At 40.0% G+C, this 24,941-nt stretch overlaps 1 protein-coding gene across 21 annotated transcripts in view; it reads right to left on the bottom strand.

Moving 5' to 3' along the window:
- The window catches only part of TTLL5 (tubulin tyrosine ligase like 5), a 300,796-nt gene that overhangs the window by 90,505 nt on the left and 185,350 nt on the right, over positions 1-24,941 (bottom strand). For 18 of the 21 annotated variants that reach the window (XM_017880546.1, XM_017880559.1, XM_017880562.1 and 15 more), the window contains one exon: positions 7,816-8,011. In XM_017880546.1, the coding sequence (XP_017736035.1) occupies positions 7,816-8,011 (196 nt within the window). Of the gene's footprint in view, positions 1-7,815; positions 8,012-24,941 lie in introns of those variants that run through there. The other 3 variants (XR_001887070.1, XR_001887069.1, XR_001887071.1) reach the window with 2 other exon arrangements.

Here is a 24,941-nt window from a genome sequence, read left to right as displayed (position 1 = left end):
TTTTTTTTAAAGATTTGTGTATACAAGAGTATATAGCAGTGCAGCAGCAATAATGCTGGAATGTCTTATCTGACTGGTAAGTGTGTAAACGAAAAAGAAAATGAAGAGTCAATTCTGTTGTTGGGGAGGACGGTAGAGTGGAAAGGGGCTTTGGAAGTCCTCTGACCTGGTATGAATATTATCTCCACAATTAGGCAGCTGTGTGATCTTGGCTCAGTTACTCAAACTCTTTGAACATAGATTTCCTCATCAGTGGAACGGAGATAAGACTACATCTGGTGCAGAGGAAGCATTCACTGTATGTTCTTTTTCCTCTAAGATTCCAGAAGAATATTCCCCTAGCAGCAGCTTAGAAAGCAACATGATGATAACCAGGGGACTTATGTTACTATCAGTAATAAGTTAACACAATGAACGAAAGTCAGTATTGAATAATACACTAAGATCGGACTTATATGGTATTGAAAAAGCAAGCATAGGCCGGGGGCGGTGGCTCATGCCTGTAATCCCAGCACTTTGGGAGGATGAGGTGGGCGGATCATGAGGTCAGGAGATGGAGACCATCCTGGCTAACACGGTGAGACCTCGTCTCTACTAAAAATACAAAAAATTAGCCGGGCATGGTGGTGGGCGCCTGTAGTCCCAGCTACTGGGGAGGCTGAGGCAGGAGAATGGCATGAACCGGGGAGGCAGAGCTTGCAGTGCGCGGAAATCACGCTACTGTACTCCAGTCTGGGCGACAGAGCAAGACTCTGTCTCAAAAAAAAAAAAAAAAAAAAGAAAGAAAAGAAAAAGAAAAAGCAAGCATAATATGAATTAAGCAAACATGTCATCTGTGGTAGTCACATTTGTAGACACCTGTCACGTTTCCTGGTGGTCTTCTGAAAAACACCCATAGAAATAAAATTAAAATAGTATTACCAGTAACAGTGTTGAAAGGACAAAATAATAATTAGAAAATTCATTCCTATATTATTAATAACACAGAATTAATAATAACCCATACAAGTGCTCCTAATATCCAAGCCTCTAGAACAAATGTCAGGATACTGACATGGATTGTTAGGTGCTAATCCTATTACTTAATAAAAGTACAAGGGAGGGTAAAGTATGGGCATTTCCAAGATTGTTAAGCCCAAGAACATCTTAGTAAGATATTTCTTTCATTAAGAATTGAGGTAATTGGGATAACATCTAGGCCTAAGTTCAGGAAAACTTTTCTTTTGAGATGGTGCTTATGAATAGGAGACTAATGAAGACACCTGAGAAGAACTGTTCAAACATAGTTTCATAGAAGTCAATAAATACTTGTTGGCTAGGTATGGTGGCTCACGCCTGTAATTCCAGAACTTTGGGAGGCCGAGATGGGTGGATCACAAGGTCAGGAGTTCAAGACTAGCCTGGCCACTATGGTGAAAACCCCATCTCTACTAAAAATACAAAAATTAGCCTGGCATGGTGGCGTGTGCCTGTAGTCCCAGCTACTCAGGAGGTTGAGGCAGGAGAATCGCTTGAACCTGGGAGGCAGAGGCTCCAGTGAGCCAAGACTGCGCCATTGTACTCCAGCCCGGGCAACAGAGTGAAACTCCGTATCAAAAAAAAAAAAAAAAAAAGTCCTTGTTGAACGTATAAATTGCAAGTTAAAATTTACGTAATAGTACTTATAGTTGCTGTTTATTGAATGCCTTATTAGTAGGAGGCAGCATATAGCATAATAGCCAGGAGCTTTGATGCTGCAGGCTGACAGACCTGGGTTCAAATCCCAGTTCTGCCAGTTATTACTTATGTGACATTGAGAAAATTACATAAATGATACTATGCTTTTTCATCTGTGAAATGAGGCTAATAAGAGGGCAGCTTTTGTAAAGATCCACTGAGATAATAAAAAAAAAGAATGGCCACTTTGGTGCCTGACATATGATAATATCAATATCACATCCTGAGAACTACAATCATGATAACACACAGGTATATATCATCATCTCCAAATTAGAGATAAGGAAAATGAGGTTCTAAAAGTTTGAATAACCTGAGTCATGGACTAGACAGGGCCAAGACTTAAGCTGTGGGTTATCTGACTCCAAAGCCTGTCAAGAGTGGCCTATTTCCAAAACAACTGAATGCAGTATTATTTCATGTATTTTCTATGTATTTTCATTAAATAAGAATGAAAGAGTTTGGCTTGGTAAAACCTACTGAATCAAGTAGTCCTAGGAAAACCAATAAAACTAAAAGCTAGACACTAAGTATGAGTTCCTGCTAAAAGTCAAGTGGAAAAATAAAATAGAACAAAAGAACCAACCAAACAAACAAAAAAACAAAGAATCAATAGGTTATGACATTAAGTTCTGGAGTCAATATGCTCCGGAACTTACACACACACACACACACACACACACACACACACACACACACTCCTCCCCTCTCATGCCCCAAGTCCAATCTTCCTCTCTGATACACCATTATAAAGATGTATCAAGACACCTCCTGCATGGCTAGACTGTTCGCCTGCTCTTTGTGCCACACTGAGGAGCTAGCATGTTATTGCCAGCTGCTTGGAAAAAGACAGAGTGCCTGCTGAATTTCTCTTTCTTTCCCCTCCTCCATAACACAAACACACAGCAGCTGAAGGCTTGGCGAAACAGAATTCATTCCTGCAGGAGGAGGCAGAATTTTTTTAGACACATGCAATGAACTTTTAAGAGCAAAATAACAAGACATGGTTCGGTTTACACGGGAATCCTTTCCACACCTGTGGGATTGCACATATACACACATAGCATTAGCAAAAAGCTTGTTACACACTGCACTCAAGATGTTACCAGCAAACTGAAAGACCTCTTGATGTGAACACTGAGTTGCTCCCAGTCCTACCTGTTATAGGAACATTAGTTTCTGCTAGGATTATTGAATCCAGATTAGTTTGGTAAACTTGGGCATGGTGGGAAGCGAGAAGTAAAGAACAGATGGGGCAGAAGGATGACAGAAACTTAGGATGCACCGTTTTCTCCTACCTTGAGTTATTTACTAATGTTGAAAATTAAGTCTACTAAAAATTGAAGGGGTTTGGAAAAAGACCGGAACCAGTGAAGAATTAAGATGTATTTAAAATCTCTCCTTTCTCCCATTATTGTTAAAGGAAACTTCGGCAATTCTGTGTTGGCCGTCAAAATGTCCTTAATTTTTCTGCTTTTGGGGCTCCTTTTCACTGTGGATGAGGCAGAGAAGAGAGTGGGAGGGAAGGAAGCAGGGAGTGGGTTGGGAGCAGAAGTTTAACAAAGGATCACTTTAACAGAAACTACTGAGTAATCGCTCTGTCCTGCGCCAAGAATAACATCAGCTCAATGTCTGCAATTAGAATCAGGTCAGTCGGGCCTCACAGCCGGTACAGCCCTCCTCACAGACCCCAGCATGGAGAGCTACTCATGCTGATGTCACCAGTAGTCACTGTTGCCCAAGAAAGTCCCCAACTCAGCTGAAAGAAAAGTGTTTTTTGCCTTCTCCTTCAGGGGCAGGAAGCCAGCAGGAGAAGGAAGACGGAATTAGACAGAAGACATGTATTGGGCTGTATCAATCTGTAACAGATTTGCTTGACCTTTCCTAACTCTCGAGATTCTGTACTTCCTGCAACCATCCTGAAATTTTTTTTTTTTTGAGACAGAGTCTCAATCTGTCACCCAGGCTGCAGTGCAGTGGCGCGATCTTGGCTCACTGCAACCTCCGCCTCCCGGGTTCAAGTGATTCTCCTGCCTCAGCCTCCTGAGTAGCTGGGATTATAGGCATGTACTACCATGCCCGGCTAATTTTTGTATTTTTAGTAGACAGGGTTTCACCATACTGGTCAGGCTGGTCTCGAACTCCTGACCTCGTGATCCACCCGCCTCGGCCTCCCAAAGTGCTGGGATTACAGGCATGAGCCGCAACGCCTGGCCCTGAAATTCATTTTTAAATGAGTTAATGTGTACAGAGAACCTGGAATAGTACTTGGAACTATTAATTCATTAGGTTATTCCAAACCTAATGAATCAGAAATGGGATGGAGGAACAATACTTTTAACAAGCGCTTCAAATGGTTCTGTTACTCTAGTCAAGGGGTCTGCACACTAGGACCTACAGGCTGTTGCCTGTTTTTGTACATAAAGTTTTGTTGAAAGACAGCCACACTCATTCATTTACATATTGTTTATGGCTGTTTTCACTCTACCATGGCAGAGCTGAGTAGTTGCAACAGAGATGCTATAGCCTGCAAAGCCTAAAATATTTACTATCTGGCTATTTACAGAAAAAGTTTGCTGACCTCTGCTCTGACTTAAAACAATGTTTTTCAAACTGCTGGTTTTACCATCAGTGTGTAAAAGCTCAATTTTGTCTTATTTTGTTTATTATGCCTTCTATCATACGGACTGGATCACACCAATTTTCTTATATCTCTTCCCGAAAACTTCTGGCATTGGCTCTGGGTGACTTTCCTCTCTCACTCCCATGTCACAGGATCAGTCTTTTGCAGGGGTGGATTAAGTGTATGACAACTGCTAGATTTATGAGTGCAGTGCTATACTGAGATGAAGATCAAAGCTCATTCCCTGTGAATACTGAGAGATCTGCATTTCCAAACTCACATCCTGAATCAGAGTTTAAGCAGAAATTAACACCTTCAATAAGCTGGATATCTAAGTGTTCTGATTGGAGGGCGAAAAGAATGGAGAACTTCCTATGTATACAATGAGAGAAAGGCTGCATGAACTTTTCCCAGACATTAATAGGAGATTAGTATGTTAAAGGTGCTGTTCATAAACATAATATAATATGATATAATATAAATACAAGGCCTCCTTTAACATCCTGTTCCATAAACAGGCCTCTTTTATGGATGAATGTTAGGTAAATCAGATTTCAATTCTATCCACTGCTTTCAAACAGGCAGTTAATCACACTGTTAGTTACACCAAAGGCTCCCTACACTTTAGAAAAAGGAATCCAAAGTGCAAGGAGTTCATTAGAAAAGTACCATTGCTATCTAAAGGGTAACCCAAGGACAGAAATACAGAATACTGAGAATGTAAACCATGCTTCAATCAACAATTCAGTGACAATTATAACCGCCAGATCCAGCACAGCTAAGCTACAAAGGCATAACATCTAGTAGGGTTTTGCTTCCACCGTGGAATGATTCTAAGTACCCTCTGAAATAAAGTGCTCTAAGTTTCTACATATTCTTCCTGTTAGAATATTTAATATCTTATTTGTTATTTTATTAGTTATAAACTCTTGAAGCTAATGGAATTTAGTTACTTTAGCTCTCTCCTATAGTCCCAGAAACTTCACCCTTACTCATTTTTCCCTAAATCAGCTGTGGTTTAGAAAAACAGGTTTGGGGTGTGGGGGAGAAGAAATAAAATAATGTTATACACCTATATACAATTATGATGAATGATTTTCTGTTTGCTCTCCAGGAGAACGAGAGAACTCCCTTCTTGGGAGTTCTGCCTCCTCCCTAAAACAGATATTCTGACAGATTCTGAAAAACATAATTTCCATATACTTCATAATTCAGTGAAACTAAACCAGTATAATCCTCAGTGAAAAGAAATTCCACACAAGAACAGTAGTACAGTACTTTGAATTTTCAAAGGAATGTGAGTTGCTGGAAGCTAATCAAAAGTATGAGAAGGACTTAAAAATGAAGCAGTTTCTAAAAGTGAAAATCAACAAAACTGCCTCTCCTTCCCCAGTCATCCTCCATTTCAAGGTATTGAAGCATGGTTTAAAGGGTACCAACTGTCTAGATTCATTAGAGCCAGAGATTTTTTTTTTCTAACTTTTAGTTTAGGCTCAGGGACACATGTTCAGGTTTGTTATAAAGGTAAATGGCGTGTTGCAGGGGTTTGGTGCACAAATTATTTTGTCACCCAGGTAATGAGCCAAGGACCCGATAAGTAGTTTTTTGATCCTCAGCCTATACAGTGATACTTCCCCTATCCAGTATCTGATTAAGTTGGCATTCTTAAGTACTCTGAATGACAGGGAGTTTAAAGCTTAAAAAGCTTTAAGAAATTTAAGAACGCAGATTAAAAAACAACAACAACAACGAAGACACACATTTGTATCTGGAATTGTGAAAATGTAAACTGGCTTAAACGCTTCTGCTATCCCCAAGATTTTCCAAATGAAGAAAATTTTACATGACAGGAAGTGATGTGGTGATTACAATGAGATGCTATACTCTTATGCTTTCCAGATTAAGAAATCTTATTTTCTCCAGTAAAATGGTCTAAAGAACTACTTTGCAAACGCCGGCACTTACAATTTCTCAATTATGATGAATTAACATAATGTACAGAGTACTCTACCTCAGGTAAAGATGATCAAGTGATGAACTATGTTGAAATAATAAAATGACATTTTATTATGGATGGTAGTTGAAAAGATAAGACAGAATATAATAATAATTGTTTTACTTAGAGGAAAAAACCTTTGGGAAATGCTGCTTTAGTCTTTGAGTAAATAATAATATTGCACAAACTCATGCACACTATGTACTACATTTTTATAAAAAAAAAGTGATCAGGAGATCAAACTGATAAAAAGTTATTTCTTCACATAACCAAATGTCAGAAAAGCTTATAGAATCAGTACTAATTCATTCCAATAACTCCACTGTAGAACATAGTAACTATTCTTTTTTTCTTTTTTTTTTTTTCAGATGGAGTCTCGCTCTGTCGCCCAGGCTGGAGTGCAGTAGCGCGATCTCCACTCACTGCAAGCTCCGCCTTCCGGGTTCACGCCATTCTCCTGCCTCAGCCTCCCGTGTAGCTGGGACTACAGGCTTCCGCCACTGCGCCCGGCTAATTTTTGTATTTTTAGTAGAGACGGGGTTTCACCGTGTTAGTCAGGATGGTCTCAATCTCCTGACCTCATGATCCGCCTGTCTCAGCCTCCCAAAGTGCTGGGATTATAGGCGTGAGCCACCGTGCCCGGGCCATAGTAACTATTCTAATGATGATCCTGAGTCACCAAGAAAAATTTAAACCCTGAAGTTTTGGTGAGGTCATCCTTTCTCTACAATTGGGGCCATACTAATATATTAGTGCTATATACTTATATAGCTCCCTCATTCAGGAGTTTCTGGTATTTTATAGACAGTGAGTAGCAAATCAACATCTCCCTACACATAAGTTCCACAACAGTGAGGAGTTTTGTGTGTACAGTCACCTTATAGCCCCACTGTTTAAACAGTGCCTAGTACACAACAGATACACAGTAAACATTTGTTGAATGAACAGCTATCATTTACAGATGACCTGCATGCTAACATATGTCCATTTCCACTTTCCAGAAGAACTTGCAGCTTATTTATTCCTTGAAAATCTTGTTATATAATGAGTAATATCACATATGTATGCCGAGTATATGAAGGCAAGAAAGTAGAACACTTAGAAATAAAGATGCTTAAAATGCTAGCTTTCAGGTGTCTTAGAATCAGACCCCATGGGAGGTTACTAAACTAAGATCATACAACAGAAAGGGTAAACACCACAATAGAGATTTTTGTATAGGAGCATTCAAATGGAAAAAAAACAAAACAAAACACATGTCAAACACTGGTTAAGCATCACTTTCAGGCAAAGCCAGTGTTATGGCTCCAGAACATTTTTTCCCCAAGATGAGACTCCTCATGAGCTGTCCAAGCCAGGGTGACATGGGGTTGGAAAACTAATCCTACATTTCTCATTCATTCACTTTTTTTTTTTTTTTTTTTTTTTAAACCAACAGCAGGAAGATAGTAACACATGGAAAAGACTTATCTTGAATTACCTGGTGCCGGGCTCGACTCTGGTCCAGGAGCTGCCGGGACTGAAGTTTTTGTTGTTCAAGTTGCTGCAGGGCAAAATGGAGCTGATAGCTGCCTGCTGTGGGGTGATACTTGTGCTGGGGGACCACCCCTGTAGCCTTGCTGTACACGTTGTTTTCTACCTCTCCTTCCCAGGCAAACCCACCTGTCTGGAGGTTCCTGAAGAGAAAAGCAAGCAGGTTTCTTAGAGTGAGTGGTTGTATGAACAATCTGGAGGAAAGGAGAGAAATGTCTTGGGTATTTTTCCTGTATGGAACCAAGCACAGTTTGGAATTACAAACCTACTTGTGTGATATTATCTGACTCCCCCACTAAACCGTAGCTCCACGATGACAAGGACAGGGTTCTTGTTTTGCACTCTGTTCTTTTCCTAGCACGTATCATAAGACCTGGCACACGGTCAATGTACAATAAATATTTGCTGGATGTAAAACAACTGCAATAGCAATTTCATTCCCCTGTGATCGCCAGAAGACCTACCAGAAGAGTCCAGAGTTTCCAATGCAGGATAGGGGGCTAACTTAAGGCAGGAACAGATGCATGATCATGATCATCTTCTCTAACATCAACTTCAAAAGGAAAAGGGTTCATCACACAGAATTCTTGCTTTTTCTCAATCACGCATCAGTTAAATATCTAAATATTTTTTAGAAGCTGTTTATATTTGAGCTTATGTCCCTATCACTGGGTAACATAAATGGTGTGGAAGACACTTTTTTTCATTATTCCAAATTTACCTCATATAGTCCCCACTAAGGCTGACAATCTGTACACCTGAGGAAGGCAAAGGTCACAATAATCAGTACCTATGCTATATTATAGTATTTGTTAAATACTTTGACTATCTTCCTTGCCCAAATTACTTATTTATTTAGAGACAGAGTCTCAATCTGTAGCCCAGGATGGAGTGCAATGGTGAAATCACAGCTCACTGCAGCCTCAACCTCCCCATGCTCAGGTGATCCTCAGCCTCCTGAGAAGCTGGGATTCTAGGTGCATGCCACCATGCCTGGCTAATTTTTGTATTTTTTTGTAGAGATGGGGGGGGTTTCACTACATTGCCCTGACTGGTCTCGAACTCCTGGGCTCAAGCGATCTGCCCACCTCAGCCTCCCAAAGTGCTTGGATTGCAGGCGTGAGCCACTGCACCCAGCCCCAAATTCTAGATTCTGGTGACCATGTCTGTGTAGTTCCTAGCAGAAGTCTTTACAACTATAGCCTCCTACATTTCCCCTCTCAGATCATTTTTCCCAGTAGAAAAGACCCCATACATACTACTTCATTCCCATTTGGCTGGCTATCATTAAAACAAAACACCTGAAGATAACAAGGTCTGCTGAGGATGTGGAAAAACTGGAACCCTTGTGCAATGCTGGTGGGAAAGTAAAATGGTACAGCTACTGTGGAAAACACTTTAGGGGTTCCTCAAAAAGTGAAACCCAAAATAACTGGATGATCCAGCAATTTTTCTTGTAGATATATACAGAAAAGAATTGAAATCAAAACTAACAACCATACACCAATGTTCATAGCAGCATTGTGCAAAATAGCCAAAAGGTGAAAACAACCCAAATGTCCATCAACAGATGAATCTACATACAATATTACTCAGGTTTAAAGAGAAAGGAAATTCTGCCATATGCTGCAGCACATGTACAGAAAAGATACTATGCTAAGTGAAATGAGTCAGTCACAAAAGAACAAATATTATATGATGCCACTTATGTGAGGTACCTAGAATAGGTACATTTTAGAGACAGAAAGTAGAATGGTGATTATCGAGGGCTATCGAATTAGAGAATAGGAAGTCATTGTTTAGTGAGTACACAGCTTCAGTCTGGGATGATGACAAAGTTCTGGAGACAGATGGTGGCTAATAGTTGCAAAACAGTATAAATATACTAAATGCCACTGAATTGTACACTTAAAAATGGTTAAAATGGTAAATTTTATGCTAAATATATTTTAGTATGATTTTCTAAAGGTCTCATTTCTTCTGAGGACAGTCTTATCTGTCAGTCTTTCCACCTCCTTAACACTTTTGGTTATTCTTCCTGGGACTGTCTTTAATTACGCTGTATTTCTTTTCCTATTTAGGTACAGTGACAAGAAAATTGTACATAGAAGAAACATAAGACTTCCATAATGAACAACCTTGCTCCAAACCCTGGTTAAGGGGGCTTAGAAAAAAGAAAGGCTGCCTAAATCGAAAGAAGTATTCATAGTGATTTAAATCAGCGTTATTCTTTCCTTTGTCATTAAAGTCATTTCAATGACAGAGGTGTAGCAACCCTGGGGTGAGGCTACACAGACCTTCCTGAGTCCTGGCCTAAAAGCCACGTGGGGTTATTTATAGCCTGGGTCCTGATGACTCAACAGAGCACTGCGGGAGGGAGCAAAGTGAAATGTTTGCCAAGCTCAGAAGTCCATGCTCCTCTGTTGCCTGTGTCCTCCCTCACAACCTGGTCTTTTCAGGCCTCTGCTTTGGTTTCCCAACTCTCTTAGAGAGATTTCCAAATCTCTCGTTAAGGGTAAGTCTGTGAACAGTATTCTGAAGCCTGTGGATGAAAGGCTTTCTATCCCATAGTCTCACCTCTGATATGTCACATCCCTTACTCATCTCCTCCCACAGTTTGGCTCCCACAGTTCAGCTGCTCAACTGTATACCATCTACTAATCTTCTTGGGGAACATGCCAAAAAGCTCAGAGCTTATCTATTACGTTTTCTGAGAGTGACATTTGATCTTCAGTGATCCTTCGTGAAGTGCCTCTGTGTGCATGTTATCAGACAGTTAAAAGGGCATGATCTTTACCAAGAGACTTCTAGAGGTATGGAGGAATATGGTGAGCACTGATCAAATATAAATAAATACTTCAATACATTAATGAAATGTTAACATTATTCACAAAGCAGGGTGCTGAGTGACAGTAAAACAGGATGACATTGTTAGGAAAGGAGGAGCCTGAGGAATCTATTATCTCTTTTCTCATTAGTGAGGGAAGAGAAAAGCTTACTGAAGATAAAACACCCAAAACTACTGAACAGCTAGCTACTGGCTCAGCTAAAGGAACAGTGAGCTGTGAACGGAAGGGGGAGCTGCCACGTATCTAGGTTCAAGGCAGGAGTGGGCTGATCCAGTGAACAAATGAATACAAAGGAAAGAAACAGGTGAAAAAGCAGAAACTGCTTTAGCTAGCTAACCTTGAGATTTCCACACCAATTAGGGTAGGTGCTGCTTTGAATCCAGAATGAAACTATTAGTTACAACAACTAGACTAAAGTTCAGAAAGCCCATCAACAGTGATTCTGCTTTTGTTCCTGCTTTGCTGGTTACAGAAGTTTCTAGCCACAGAAAGCAATCTAGACTCGGTGATAAATTTTACACGATTTATGTAACTATGAAGCTTACATAAGAATTCATCTCACTGGCTAGATTGGTTCATTTGCTAAAAGCTGTCTTAACAACAAATATCCCCAAGAGACATTCACTTTAATGCCTTCTTGTGTATCAGAAATCAAAGTCTGTAACCAGGCCCCTTTATGTGGGGATGATCATGGACAGGTTTGCAAGTGTGTGAATATGAGGTGTGGGTCTGTGGATGTATAAAGGGGTAGGACAGTGGGCAAGAGAAGATCAAATAAGGAATTATGGATAAGAAGGGATGTGTTCCTCCAACTATACACAAATTGAATGGACTGGAACATCATAAACTTTTATAATGAAATCTGTTTTTAATCTCATCAGTAACATAAGCCCAGTCTACATATCACAAAAGGAAGTTTCTCAAGCAAGTAGAGGCTTTTAGTAAAGAGGCAGGAATTTTTACAGTGTAACACTGGGTGGGGGCAGAAATGCTCAGCTGTGTAATGTAATAAGTGCCAGGAGAAACTTGCTTGGAGTTACAGTGGATGTGACTCAGCCCATGGTATCTCACACTTAAAGCACAAGCCTTGGGGTTTGCAGTATGCAAGTGCTGTAATGATCGACACAGCGGAGGCCAGGTGTACTATAACTTGGCCTTTCCTTGATTTCTGGTGCCCGAGTTTATCTATCTAAATATTCCTTTCTAGGTATCTCATACTTTCCATTTCAATCCAAAATTCCATCCCATTCTTGAACCTTAACGAATTCTATTTTTCTAATAATGTTTTCTACTCCTATCAAAAATTTTGAGGTTCAATCATTCTCTCCAAAATTTAGTGTTTTCACTCAATGCTAAAACATAATATTGTACAAAATTTAGTGTTTTTCACTCAATGCTAAAACATAATATTGTACACAGGCCCTGTAAATATCTTCTAACTGATTCACTTTACTTCTACAATAGAGTATACAGAGCCAAGAGAATTAGCTGTGGGAAGGCTCTGTGCTTAACATCTGATTCAAAGTGAATTATGCTGCATTTCCCCTTTACATATGTAGTGAATAGGCAACAATATTGCAAGTTTTTCTGAACACTACATTATCTTATTAGCCTATCCATTTAGAACTTTATCTTACTTTCTATATTGTACCGTGGCACCGCAGGATGAAACGTTTTTCTCTACAACTGCCCTTCCTGCAGCATACCTGCAACCTCCAGTCAATAAACATTGAAGAGCTATATTTTTCCTCTGGTTTAATGTCTGTTCCATTAAATGGATACCAATTTTAGGGAACTTGCAGGGAATCTGAAAAATGTAAAGCCAAATCTCAACAGGAAGTTGCACTATCCACAAAGATATGCAGAGGACTGTGATACTTGTACAGACGGTGATTCCATGGTCCATTTTCCCAGCCTCCTCCACCCAGGTCCAGCCAAACACAAGCTACCACGTATAAGGATGCCCCTGCTCTTTTTGATGGTGCTTGCAACCGTGAGTGTGTTTTCAATTGTCACAATGATGGGGGTGGAGGTGTCACTGACATTTAATAGGTGGAGGTCGGGGTGTTAAAATATCCAGAAATGAAAGGAATAGTCTTGTATTAAGAAAATGTGTGCTGCTTAAAATGCCAATGGTGCTTCTGAGGGATAAAACTATAAGGCCATGAAGGAGGCGCTTTCTGGGGAGAAATTATTTCTTTACAAGAAAGACTATTCAAGTCAGTGGCACTTTGGGAAATGTACAGATATTTAAATCTTCTAGTATTAGGAAGATGTCAAACTCACAATGGTGGATGCAAGTTTTCCAAAAGTGAAGCTTTTCCTGAAAAGCTGTAATTTTATCATTGACAATAAATACTATCAGTTGTATTCTTTGAAGTGATAGGCTCACTGTTTACTTTTGAGGAAACGACTGCCAAATATCCAAATCCAAATAACCCTAGTTTCTCTTATCAGATGCTCTTTCAAGTTCAGTATCACAATGCCTTTCCTTGAGACAACTATCACATACTACGCAGCCGTACTGCTTTATGTGTACATCTCATTTTGTAAGACAGAATATTAAGAAGATATACACTCCAGGGTTGAGTTTAAGAAAATAATTGTTACTGCTTATCAAGGACACTCTTAAGTAGCACTGGCATTTCTTTTAAGTGAAAATGCTATGGTGGTCAAGAATACAGTGACTACTACTACAGTTTGGTGCCACTGCCTGGATCTGTGCTAACTAAGGCATGAGCAGTTTTTACAAAACCCACCGTTTTTGTACCATTGGTGCAAATGTCACCATGTGAAAAAAGTAGAAATGTTTTAGTATCACTATGAAAATGTTTGACTCTATTGGATTCCTCAAAGGGTCTTGAGGATCCCCCCTCCTCCCAACCTCTCCATGGCCCCCAGGTCCACTCACAGCACTTTGAGAATCACAGACCTGCTGCAATACATGTTTTAAAAATTTAATTTGTAATCAAACCTTTTTAGAAACCTTAAGATTTTCTTACAAAGAAGGAAAATTCTAAGCCCAGATGATTTCAAAATGAATTCTATGCCAGGCATGGTGGCTCACTTCTGTAATCCTAGCACTTTGGGAGGCCGAGGTGTACCGATCACTTAAGTTCAGGAGTCCGAGACCAGTCTGGCCAACATGGTGAAACCCCATCTCTACTAAAAATGCCAAAATAGCTGGGAGTGGTGGCTGGTGCCTGTAATCCCAGCTACTCAGGAGGCTGAGGCAGGAGAATTGCTTGAACTTGGGAGGTGGAGGTTGCAGTGAGCAGAGATTGTGCCACTGCTCTCCAGCCTGGGTGAGAGTGAGACCCCCCCACCCCCCTCAAAAAAGAATTCTATCAAACAAAAATAAATAATTCCATCCTTTCACAAACTCTTTCAAAAAAGAGCAGAGAAAAAAAAAAAAAAAAAAACTTCCCAAATCATTTTATGAGGTTAGCATATCTCTAACACAGAAATCTGACAAAGATAGTACAAAAAAAATTACTTTCTTTTGGTCTTTTCAGACCAATATGCCTGATGAACACAGATACATAAAAACCTTTAACACAATATCAGCTAATAAAATCTATCTATCTATCTATCTATCTATCTATCTATCTATCTATCTATCTAATCAACCAACCAATCAAACACACTAGGATAATATATCATGGCCAAGTGGCATTTACCATAGGAATGCAAGGGTAACATTAGAAAAAAAGTCAATCATATAATTCACCACATTAAGAGAATGAAAAAAAGTCATATATTAATACTGTTAACACGAGAAATGCATTTGACAAAATTCAACACCCATTCCTGACAGACACTCTTAGTAAACTAGAAAACATTTCTATTCACCACCAGCAATGGATGACCTAGCCAGTTTAAGGCAAGGAAAAAATGATATTATTCATTCACAGATGATTGATTACATAGAAAACCTTATAAACTTTACAGAAATACTGCTAGAACTAATAAATAAATGTAGCAAAGTTGCAGTCATCATGGTCCATAAACAAAATACAATCATATTTTTATATACTAGAAATACACAACTGGAAAATGAAATTTTAAAAAGCAATACAACTTGACTGGGTACAGTGGCCCACGCCTGTAATCCCAGCACTTTGGGAGGCTAAGGTGGGCAGATCACAAGGTCACAGTTTGAGACCAGCCTGGACAATATGGTGAAACCACATCTCTACTAAAAATACAAAAATTGGCCAGGAGTGGTGGCAGGTGCCTATAGTCCCAGCTGCTCGTGAGGCTGAGGCAGGAGAATCACTTGAACCTGGGAGGCAGAGGTTGCAGTGAGCCGAGATCATGCCACTGCACTCCAGCCTGGGCAACAGAGAGAGACTCTGTCTCAAAAAAAAAAAAAAAAAAAAAGGCAATACAACTTATAATGTCATGAGAATACATCAAATACCTAAAAACAAATCTAATAGAAAATACATAAGGTCACTACACTGAATTGATAAAACATTAATGAAAAATACTAAACAAAACCCTACATAAGTACAAAGATATGTTGACTCACCGGAAGACTAAAAATTGTTAGAATGTCTATTCTGTATTTCAGATATTGTTTTTCTCAGTTTCACAATTTCCATTTGGAAATCTTGTCTTCATTATTATTATTGTTTTTGAGACAGATTCTCACTCTTATACTCCAGAGGCTGGAGTGCAGTGGCATGATCTTGGCTTACTGCAACCTCCGCCTCCTGGGTTCAAGCAATTCTCCTGCCTCAGCCTCCCGAGTAGCTGGGATTACAGGCATGTGCCAGCACACTTGGCTAATTTTTGTATTTTTAGTAGAGATGGGGTTTCGCCATGTTGGCCAGGCTGGTCTCGAACTCCTGACTTCAGGTAATCAGCCTGCCTCGGCCTCTCAAAGTGCTGGGATTACAGTCGTGAGCCACCGCACTTGGTCAGTATTTGGTATTTTTCATTCATTAAAGCACATTTTCCTTTACATCCTTTTGCACAGTTATAACAGTAACTTTAAAATCCTTGTCTGTTAATTCTATCATCTGGGCCTTCTAAAGATGGGTCTTCATTGATTATCTTTTATTCTGATGATAGGTCATACATTCCTATTTCTTCCTACGTTGAATAATTTCATATTGTATCCTGGATATTGTGAATGATATGTTGTAGAGACTGGATTGTATTATGTCGCACTAAAGAATGTGTGTGTATGTGTTTTAAGTAAATGGTTAACCTGGAGAAACTCAAATTGCAATTCTTTCTTCTCCTCAATGGGCTGCAGCTCAGATCTGTTCTTTTTGTGTTACCTACAAGCTTTGAAGTATGTCTTGCATATGCATTAGTCAGGGGTCAGTCAGAGATTTGGGAAAATTTTCTACATAGAATTTAGGCTCCCCTTTTCTGGAGATGTCTCATTTCTAGAGTTCCCCTCTCCCTCTACAGCAGATGTGGTTGTCCTGAACTCCATCCTCCAGTTCATCAAGCCAGTTAGACTGCAGATTCTGGGGCAAGTTTTATCTGCTCCATGTGGTGCAAACTATGACTTGCCCTTAAGTGAAAAGGCAACAACAGAAAACAAACAAAAACCCAGAAAACTCACCCCTGGCAATTCCCTTCTTTCAAATGTTGAATCCTCTCCAGTATCAATCAGCTTTTGCTCACCCTCCAGTGCCTTTAAATAGTTGTTTTTTATATTTTATCAAGTAGGTTGATCAGATAAAGACATAGCCACTACCAGAACTGGAAACTACCCTCTAATTAATCTATAGATTCAATGCAATCACAATAAAATTCCGGCCGGCTTTGTTTTGTTGTTGAAGAAACTGACATGTTGATTTTTTTTTTTTTTTTTTTCCCATCTAGCATACCTCTGGTGGCAGGAAAGGTTGACTTTAACATTATGGAAAACCAAAGAATCTACATTAATCAAAACAATCTTGAAAAGAAGACTTACATCACCTGATTTCAAGACTACTATGAAACTACCATAATCAAGACATTTCTGCTCATCAAAAGACATCACTAAGAAAAAGACAATGAATAAGCAAGACATGCCTTTGAGGAAAAATATCTGCAATATAGGTATGTATATGTGACAAAGGATTTCTAGTGATAAATATAAAAATGTACCATTGGTAATTGTTGATTTAAATAATAAAAATAATGAGATTTAAGAACATGTAAAAGATTGGAACAGACAATTCACAAAAGAAAATATGTGAATGGCTAACAAGCAAATGAAAAGTTCTCAACATCAGTACTCACCAGGGAAATGCAACTAACATCTTACATCTACTAACATGACTAAAATCAATTGGACAACAATATCAGATGTTGGTGAGCATGAAGAACAACTAGAACTTTCATACATTGCTGATGGGGGTGTAAATGATACCATCGTTTCAGAAAACTACTTGTCAGTTTCTTATGAAGTTAAACATATTTACACAACAGGACAATTCTACTTCTAGGTATTGACCTAAAAGAAATAAAAATGTGGCTAAAAAAAGTCGCATAAGAATTTTCATGGAATTTGCATTCATAGTAGTCAAAAATTGGAACCAATCCTAATGCCTATTATTAGAGAAATAAATTGTAGTATATTCATATAATGAAATATTGCTCAATAAAAACGAATGAACTGCTAATATAAGCAACAAAACAGATGAATCTCAAAAACACTGCATTAAATGAAAGAAGCCAAACACAAAAGAACAAATATTGTATGATTCCATCCATGAACAGGCACAATAAATTTACAGTGAGAGGAGTCAGAAGAATGATTATTAGCGGGGAGGGGCAGTACGGACTGGAAAAAGACACAAGGGAATTTTGAAGCGTGATGGAAATGCTCCGTATGTTGTGTTGCATGGTGGTTACAAAGATATATAAAATTGCTGAAACTCATCAAATTGAACAGTTAAAATAGATTTTTTTTTCTCTTTTTTTTTTTGAGACGGAGTCTTGCTCTGTCACCCAGGCTAGAGGGCAGTGGCATGGTCTTGGTTCACTGCAACCTCCGCCTCCGGGTTCAAGCGGTTTTCATGCCTCAGCCTCCTGAGCAGATGGGATTACAAGTGTGTGCCACCATGCCCAGCTAATTTTTGTATTTTCAGTAGAGATGGGGTTTCACTGTGTTGGTCAGGCTGGTCTCTAACTCCTGATCTCAAGTGATCTGCCCATCTCAGCCTCCCAAAGTGCTGGGATTACAGGCATGAGCCACTGAGCCCAGCTAAAATAGATGTATTTTTTAGTTTATATAAATATACCTCAATTTTAGACAAACATGCAAATTAAAAGTTATAGCATTTTCACTTCTCTTTGATTAAAACTCTTATTTCCTGTTTTTATAATTTTCTGATTTTAGCTATAAAATAACTTTTTCTATTCGTGTACTTTGCAATACTGGAATAACATGTAAAGATACATGCCTAAGTAGTTATTTCACTTCATTGCAATTCAATCCACATTTATTGGACACTGTTCCTAGGTACTTACGGACTACCAAGAAGAAAAATACATAGTTCCTGCTTTTAAAAAGCTCATGATCTAGAGCAGTAACTTGTCAGGTGAGTCCACAGGAAGAATGAGGAGATGAAAAAATGTCAGGAATGGCAGGATTCCAGAATAGGTGGCATTAACACAGGGGTTTAAAGCCCAGGAGATGTTAGGTAGAATCAATGGGTCCTAGCTTATATGTTAATATTAGTGATGAAAATCATGTTAATCTGAATGACCCAGTAATCTGGCATGAAGGTCTGAAGAAGTGAGATATGCAAGCACAGTGGCAACCTTGGTGTAAATGAGTCCTATGGATGAAAGGCAGAAAGAATGGTTGGCTCTGAAAGTGAGCCCGATGATATATTGACATTAAAAGTCAAATTTAGTTAGAAGAGAGTCAAGGGGTCATAATAGTTACATTTAGCACTGAAATTGCACAGTGGCGTCTCTGTAAAGAATAAATCTGTTTATGAAATGCGTTCAATGAATGATAACTACTTTCATTAGTGAAAAAGAAAAGTTGAATTGCATTTAGATATAAACTTAATACATACTGAAATAGTCTACTAAGAAATCTTAATGTAAAAGGTAAATTATAAATGAACTATAACTGTTAATAACTGTCAGTACCTGCTGACTGGGAACACTAATAGCTAGCCAAATGAAATCTGTGCTTAATATTATTTAACTGAGTTAGATGGACCTGGCAAGAGTTCACACTCACGGTGACAAGTGCTTTGATTCTTAGAGAATTTATGTGTTAGAACAAGATTTTTAAGTGATCTCTAAAAATTATGATACTAAAGAAATTAATATTTTTTTAACCTTTGAGTTTATACCTTGAGATAAGAGTATACTCTCTTCTGCCTTTCCTGTTTTGAACCTATGGAGTTATATGGAAATGGTTCTTCTATGGGAAGAGTTAAAGTATAATAGGGATGGTGTCAGAGATAATGAAAACCTCGGAAACAATCTGGAAAAGCTATGTGAACTTTAGATGCTAGGTCAAAAGCCCACAACTACACGAAATTGTAAGTGCAAGCTGATTTCCTTGCTTGGCAACAGGGTGAAAGGACTTAAAAACTTCCAAATAATTTGTTTACTTGAGAGGATGAAAGTCTCCTGGGAAAGGATTAAGGTTTTGGGTGCTGGGAAGGAATCAAACCCAATGCAAGCACTGAGATAGAGAGAATTCAGGAGGCCTTGCACCCTGGGTCCACACCACGGGTCTGCACAGGGCCACACTCAGAAGGGGAGGCAGCAACACAGTGACTAAGGCTGAGATACAGCACAAGCCTGCAAGGTTCAGATCCTAGCTCTACCACTAGAAGCAACATGTTCAACCTCGCTGTGCCTTGGTTTCCTCAGCTGTGAAATGAGAATAAAAATTAATCCCATCTCTCATAGTGTTGGTGTAAGATTTAAAAGTGATAATCTATGTGCAGCATTTAGCACATGGCATGCATAATAAACGTTCAGTAAATATTAGCTATTATTAACATTCTTCCCATGGAAAGTGAACCCAAGCTTTTGGGGCATGGGGGAACCAACAAGGGTAGTAAACAACAAGCGCTGCTTCTGAGAAAGAAGAAGTATACTACTTCAAAGCAGTATTACAATGCCTTTACCAAGTTCTGTGTCTATGTGGGATCACCTGGGTGATAAATGAGGGCAGCCAAACTATTGGATCCAAAAAAAGATGCCAGAATCACTCAGATGTGTGAGCAGGAGAGTAAAGTTCACTTGCCAGTCTCACCCACCAGAGACAGCTGCTGCACGGTGGCCCCTGCCCGAGGGGACTTTCCTATGGTGGAAGCCTGCTGCTCCACGCCAATCCCACTGCAGAATGCTTTAATTTTGGGCAGAGTGGCTCCTGTGGGGAAGTGGGAGTTTGCTAATGATGCTGATTCCCAGAGAGAAGCAATGGTTCAGGCACTGGATGTGAGCACTGACGAATGAGAAAGATGACCAAATCTTCCTTCCCTCCCCCAAGGCTAAATTACCAGCAGCGGCCACATACCCTTTCACCATTCCAAAATGAAACAAAACCAAAGCAATTTTTAAAGAATCAAAGCATTATATTCTCAATGCCTAAAACCTGAGAGAGAAAAAGGCATAGAGAAATTCATCCGCGATCCAACAACCAAAGACGTCTGCTACATTTTGTCAGCATGTTGATGTATACTCCTCTTCTGTGTGTATTTCCCTTGCACAAACAGAATGATTCCATACTGTATGCTTTATAACCTGCTTTTTTCATCTGACAATAAGTTATAAACATTTTCCCACAAGATAATATGTGGTTTTGGCAGTTCTTATTCCATTAACTTTTTTTTTTTTTGAGACAGGGTCTCACTCTGTCACTTAGGCTGAGTGCAGTGGTACAATCATGGCTCACTGCAACCTCTAACTCCCAGGCTCAAGCAATCCCTCCGCCACCTCCACCTCCTGAGTAGCTAGGACTACAGGCGTGTGCTAACACACCTGGCTAATTTTTTATTTCTTGTAGAGATGAGGTCTCACTCTGTTGCCCAGGCTGGTCTTGAGCTCCTGGACTCAAGGGATCCTCCCACCTCAGCCTCCCAAAGTGCTGGGATTACAGGCATGAGCCACTGCACCTATCCTTCTATTGTTAAATTCTATTATATTTAAAGTCAACCTAAACCCTTCAAGTCTTCTTCACACTTGAATTTTTGAACCCACGTGAAAGGCTTTATGTTTTTCCCAGTTAAATTCCATGAATTAGATTCATTATTCTACCCATTTAAATCACGATGAATCCTGCCTGTCATCCCAAGTATTCATTATTCCACGGAATTCCTACTTCATGTCATCTTAAAACAGGATTCACATGTCTTGTAGGTACCTAAGTGCCTAGCATATACTAGGTACCTAAATAAATATGAATGAATAAATTCATTGATAAACACTGGGAACTATGAGTCAATGACAGAGTCCCAGAAACTTAATTCTCAAACTTTGATTTATTGTTTGGGTACAGCTGCACATTTAGTTACCAATTTTTTTCTTCTTTTTTTGAGATGGTGTTTCACTCTTGTTGCCCAGGCTGGAGTGCAATGGCACAATCGCAGCTCACCGCAACCTCCGCCTCCCAGGTTCAAGGAATTCTCCTGCCTCAGCCTCCCTAGTAGCTGGGATTACAGGCATGTGCCACCAAGTCCAGCTAATTTTATATTTTTAGTAGAGATGGGGTTTCTCCATGTTGGTCAGGCTGGTCTTGAACTCCCGATCTCAGGTGATCCGCCCGCCTCGGCCTCCCTAAGTGCTGGGATTACAGGCATGAGCCACCGTGCCTGGCCCCCAGTTTTCTTTATTTTTATTTTTTGAGACCCTGTCACTCAGGCTGGAGTGTAGTGGTATGATTTCCGTTTACTGCAACCTCCGCCTCCTGGGCTCAAGCAATCCTCCCACCTCAGTTTCCCAAGTAGCTGGGACTACAGGTGCACACTACCACGCCCAGCTGATTTTTTGTATTTTTGTTAGAGACAGGATGGTCTCAAACCTGTTGCCCAGGGTGGTCTCAAACTCCTGGGCTCAAGCGATCTACCTGCCTCAGCCTCCCACAGTATTGAGATTACAGGTGTGAGCCACCACACCCAACCAGTTACCAAATATTCTTAATGACAGTATTACCACATTCACATTTCTCTTTTGTGCTCACAAGATTTCATTACGCCTTGGTGAAACCTAGTTACAGTAATTCCTTTGTAGTCCCCTGCTCTTCTCTTACCAAAGCAATTCTACCTGGAAGGGAAATGAAGTTAGTCTAGCATAACTTACTTTTTTTCATGAATCAGTGCTGGGCTTAAATTATTCCCTTCTACTTCTCTAAGGACTGCCAACTCATTGGTTTGCTAATCTATTAGATTTTGGCCTAAAATTGACATCTCAATTACCAGTTTATATATTCGGCATCTAACTTATTTCTATCTCTTCCTTCTTTTGCCAGCGTACGACCTCCTTCTTTGTGCATTAAATCATGTACTGAATCACGATCACAAACACCAGAAACATAAATCAGAAATTAGCCATCATAAGAACTGCTCTTCCATGGATATAGTAATTCAACAGACAGAATAAGGTTGACTCAATGAAAAAGATTAAGAATATGGGTAGGATCCAAATAAAATATCTAATTTTTTTTTTTTTTTGAGGCGGAGTCCTCGCTCTGTCGCCCCGGTGCTGTGAGTGCAGCGGCCCGGATCCTCCAAGCTCACTCCGGGCAAGGCTCCGCCTCCCGGTTTTATCACCATTCCTTCCCTCCCCTCAGCCTCCCGGAAGTTAGCTGGGGGATCCTAACAGGCCCCGGGCCCCTGCACACCTCGCCCCGGCTTAGTTTTTTCTCCTATTTTTTAGGGGTAGAGACGTGGGGTTGTCACACCGTGTTAGCCAGGAAATGGTCCCCTCGGATCTCCTCCTGACCTCGTGATACCCCCGTCTCGACCTCCCAAAGTGCTGGGATTACAGGCTTGATCCACCGCGCCCGGCTATAAAATATCTAATTTGAAACACAGAATTACAAGCTCTTGAGGAGAGACTTCTGATTAGCCACTCAATAAGCAGAGATACAGAAAAGGAAAAAGCAGCAAAAGTGATGATGGGAAGATGCTGGGGAGGGGATATTTTGGCTAACTTTCCTTTGATTTTATTAAATAACTGTGTGACAATTACATAAATTTGGGAAGAATACACTGAAGTATCATGTCAAAAAGCTAGAAGCTGATATGTCTGTCCTTTAAAAGTACAATGAGGTTCCAGCCAGCTGGACCTGACAATGGATACAGAATGTGAACCAGACTTCTGCTGTTTCCACACCCCTACCACTCCATGATCAATGGAATGGTCCCCAGGAGGAAGAAATAAGGACAAAGCTAGATTTCTTAGTACATCTGGCAGAGACCCTGGGAGCAAGCTTTATGGAACACAAAGCTGGATATAAAAACCAAACCTCTCAAAAGGTTAAGTTCACAGTGCTGTTGTAGAAGGCAACTTAGGATTCTGGGAGTGAGCCGGTTATGGAGATAGAGTCTCCCTGGTCCTTTATCTATTAGCAGTCTGGATCTGAAAAGACAGATTGGTCCTTAGCCTTATGAACACGAAATGTCTTTGATCCAGTTCTTTATTTTGGCATAACCAGCATACCACATGAAGCCTAAAAAATGTAGCTGTGAACTAAAAAAGAAGTGAGCAAAGAATGACCTTTAAGAAAGCCAAAGGAGAACTCCCTGACACCAGTTCATTCAACAATGAAGACTGAGTCCGGCTCAGCAGGATTTTTATCAAATCAAGGGAAAAGTCTTTGTGACAGTAACATCAGCACACATAAGCACAGCTGGCCCTTATTGTAAAACTGGACCGCCATCACCTAGCTTTCACATTCTGCAAAGGCAAGCCAGGAAAAGTTTTTAGAGTGGAAGTTAATGTGCAGATTGTCTAGGGCAGCTGACATGCCAGTTTCCAAGAACTTCTACAATGAATTGTAGCTGGGTTCAAACCTAGTGCATACAAACAGCTTGCAAAGTATCACAAATTTAGAATTCCTGCCCCATCACATCAGTTAGGCTCCCTTCACTTCTCTTTTCCCCAGGACGCAAAATATCAGGCAACTTGGAACAGTGAGGCCTACAGTTTTTCTGGCTCCAGTAACCTGCCTCTGCCCCTTTCTTCAGTTGGCCAAGGGAAATAGGAGACAACTCCAAAAACTCCACCTTTTTTTTAAACCTTCTTCACCTGTCTGTTTTCTTTCTTTATAAATAAAGATGTTTTTATAAAATGGGGAAAATACAGGAGAAATCACAAGAGATTAAAAAAAACAGCACCAAAGAAAGAAAAGAAAATGTACACTTATAATTAAGCCTTTCTCTTACTAGACCACCAGCAACAGCAGCAGCCACATTTTGGACCTTGTTAAAAAGGAAAATAATGGAGCCTCACTCCAGGCCTACTGGAATCAGAAACTCTGTGGCTGGGCCCAGCAATCTGTGTGTTAACAAGCCTGTCAGGTGATTTTTGACACACACAAAGAATCACTGGCAGAGTGGTTAAGAGCATGAATTCTCCCACCATATTGCTTGGGCATGGATCCTGATTGCCATTCATCAACTGCGTTATCTTGGGCAAGTGACTTCATTTCTCTGTGCTTAGTTTCTTCATCTGTAAAATGGGGATGATAACAGTACTTACCACATAGAGTAGCTGTGAGCACTAATCAGTTAATACATGTAAAGCTTTTAGAACAGTTGCTGGTACACAGTAAATGTTAGTTATTACATGAGTTAAGCTACATAAATCATTTAATTATTATTAGTTACTATTATTTCTTATTTATGATCTTGTTTTTGAGGTTCAATGGGACATAATCCAAATTTCTCACAAACCAAGAGAAAGTCCATATTCCTCTATGGCAAACTGGACCCTCTTGGTATAAAGAAGCTAATCAGCTTTGATATTAATGTGATAAAAAAAGAAATACAGCTGGACGTGGTGGCTCACGCCTATAATCCCAGAATTTTGGAAGGCCAAGGTGGGTGGATCACCTGAGGTCAGGAGTTCGAGACCAGACTGGCCAACACAAAAATTAGCCAGGTGTGGTGGTGCGCACCTGTAATCCCAGCTCCTTGGGAGGCTGAGGCAGGAGAATCACTTGAATCCAGGAGGCAGAGGTTGCAGTGAGCCGAGACTGTGCCACTATACTCCAGCCTGGGCGACAGAGCAAGAC

The sequence above is a fragment of the Rhinopithecus bieti genome, unplaced genomic scaffold (assembly GCF_001698545.2).
Source record: "Rhinopithecus bieti isolate Rb0 unplaced genomic scaffold, ASM169854v2 scaffold_11380, whole genome shotgun sequence".
Lineage (NCBI taxonomy): Eukaryota > Metazoa > Chordata > Mammalia > Primates > Cercopithecidae > Rhinopithecus > Rhinopithecus bieti.
This window is presented reverse-complemented; position numbering and strand designations above follow the sequence as displayed.